The 1,839-nt window shown below is 38.1% G+C and overlaps 1 protein-coding gene across 1 annotated transcript in view; it reads right to left on the reverse strand.

Annotated features, from left to right (window-relative positions):
• The window catches only part of LOC119423590 (synembryn-A), a gene marked incomplete in the record, with an annotated part of 12,269 nt that extends 11,661 nt beyond the window's left edge, over positions 1-608 (reverse strand). Inside the window, 2 exon segments of the mRNA XM_037690989.1 lie at positions 8-98; positions 470-608. Of these exon segments, the coding sequence (XP_037546917.1) occupies positions 8-97 (90 nt within the window).
• Between the last annotated feature and the right edge of the window lie 1,231 nt (positions 609-1,839).

Consider the following 1,839-nt stretch of genomic DNA (forward strand, 5'->3'; position numbering starts at 1 on the left):
GCGCTACCTCTTTGTTGAACTGCTGCAGCTGCACATGAACACCGTTCTCATCCCCCTGCTTGATGCACTGGATAATCCCCTCAATGTTTATGTCCATGCTTCCAGCGTGCACGCACACACACACGCACACACACACACACACATGCACAAACAAATCATTCAGACTACAACAAAATTTAAGTTGCACAAAAGTAATTGAACAATAATGAATTAATAAATGCACAGCAACACTGACCACATACAACACAATCATGTTGCTGTTGAACCAAGAGCATGAAAACTATACAATAGACGATGAGCATTTTAGTGAACAGTTCACTTCTTATCGCCATGACGACTAAATCATATTGATTACTGATAAGTGACTCTTTGCTAATACATTTTTAATGGACGATTGAATGATTTCTATAAAAATATGTAGGGCCCACACGTGCAAAAGTTTTACTTGACAAAGTTTGTGTAAACTTACCTTGAGCAGATCACTTTACCAGTCAGCCGTTAAATTGCGGGTGAATAAAACGACCCTAAATCTTAAAGTTTTCTGAGATATGGCTCCTCCAGTTTAAACTCTGCTCACTGCAGAGTGTTGTTGTCCACGTATGTGCACACTGCGTTGAGTCCTGCACTTAATTTAGCTTCAATTCAATTGCTCTCCAGTCACCGTCATGCCAGCCTCTCTCTCTCTCTCTCTAATCCAGAAGAGATGCAGGAGCCATCAAGCGTTTATGGTTATAATCCACTAATGGACTCTAAGATTATATCTGTCTGCGACGACCTTTCAACCTCTTGGAGGTTTATTATATTCAGGTTGAACGCGTGCTACTGTCTGCTCAGCTTTCACCGAAATGTTGCTTCTGTTGTTACTAACTGAAAAGTGAAAGTGGACGATCATGTTTTTGCCTGTGTCTGCGCGAGTGTTCATGTGTCTGTTACCAAAATATCTCATGAATCAATGAGTAAATTACAATACAACTTTCAAAAAGTCGTCAATGGATTTCCGTCTACGGCTGATTAACTTTTGGAGTCAATCTAATTTAAAATGGCTGCCACAGCCGCTGATATTACAAAAGACAAAAATGTCTATAACGTTAAAATTTTCCTCAAACCTCAAATTTGGTTCAGGAGTAGCTGAGGGCGATCTTCAACATGTGCTTTGAGCACTAACAGACAGCACATGTTTGCTTAAAATTCTGGTCTTAAATGTATGGTGACGCCTCTGTTTCTCTGTTAGCAAAATATCTCCAAAATCACTGCATGGATTTTATTGAACTTTTCAGGAAATATTCACTGAATGCACCACTATGAGTGATTACCTTTTGGATCCAACACAAATCAAGATGGCCCCCATAACCAAATGACCTTTGAAAACACAAAATTGGCTACGACTTAGTCAGTTTTACCAATAATGAGCTAAAACTTGTTGTGGTAGTAGCCGACAGTCATTCACAGCACTTAATCTGACATTGATGCATCATATCACACGGGATTGTGCATCACATTAATTTTAAGGTTTGACCAAAATGGCTACATCTCAAAGTCTGGCATTAAAACAGCGGGTGATATGCATCCCTTAAAAAAATGGTGTTTGCAACTGTTTCCACAAGATGGCAGTATATTTTTACACATCATTATCCCAAACAGAACAATTCACATCAAGAAAAATTTCAGTTTTCAATAAACTTGGAACAATTTTTACTCAAAACCTCACACAGACTTTTTGACTCTTTTAAAAATGGAGGCAAACAAGTGGCAAAACCCTATTTCATGACGAAGTATTTATAAAATAAAAGTAAAATAATTACACTTCCACACAAATTTGCTTAACCTTCTTTCAAATCT

Source organism: Nematolebias whitei, chromosome 17, assembly GCF_014905685.2.
Source record: "Nematolebias whitei isolate Nwh7 chromosome 17, NemWhi1, whole genome shotgun sequence".
In the NCBI taxonomy this organism is placed as follows: domain Eukaryota; kingdom Metazoa; phylum Chordata; class Actinopteri; order Cyprinodontiformes; family Rivulidae; genus Nematolebias; species Nematolebias whitei.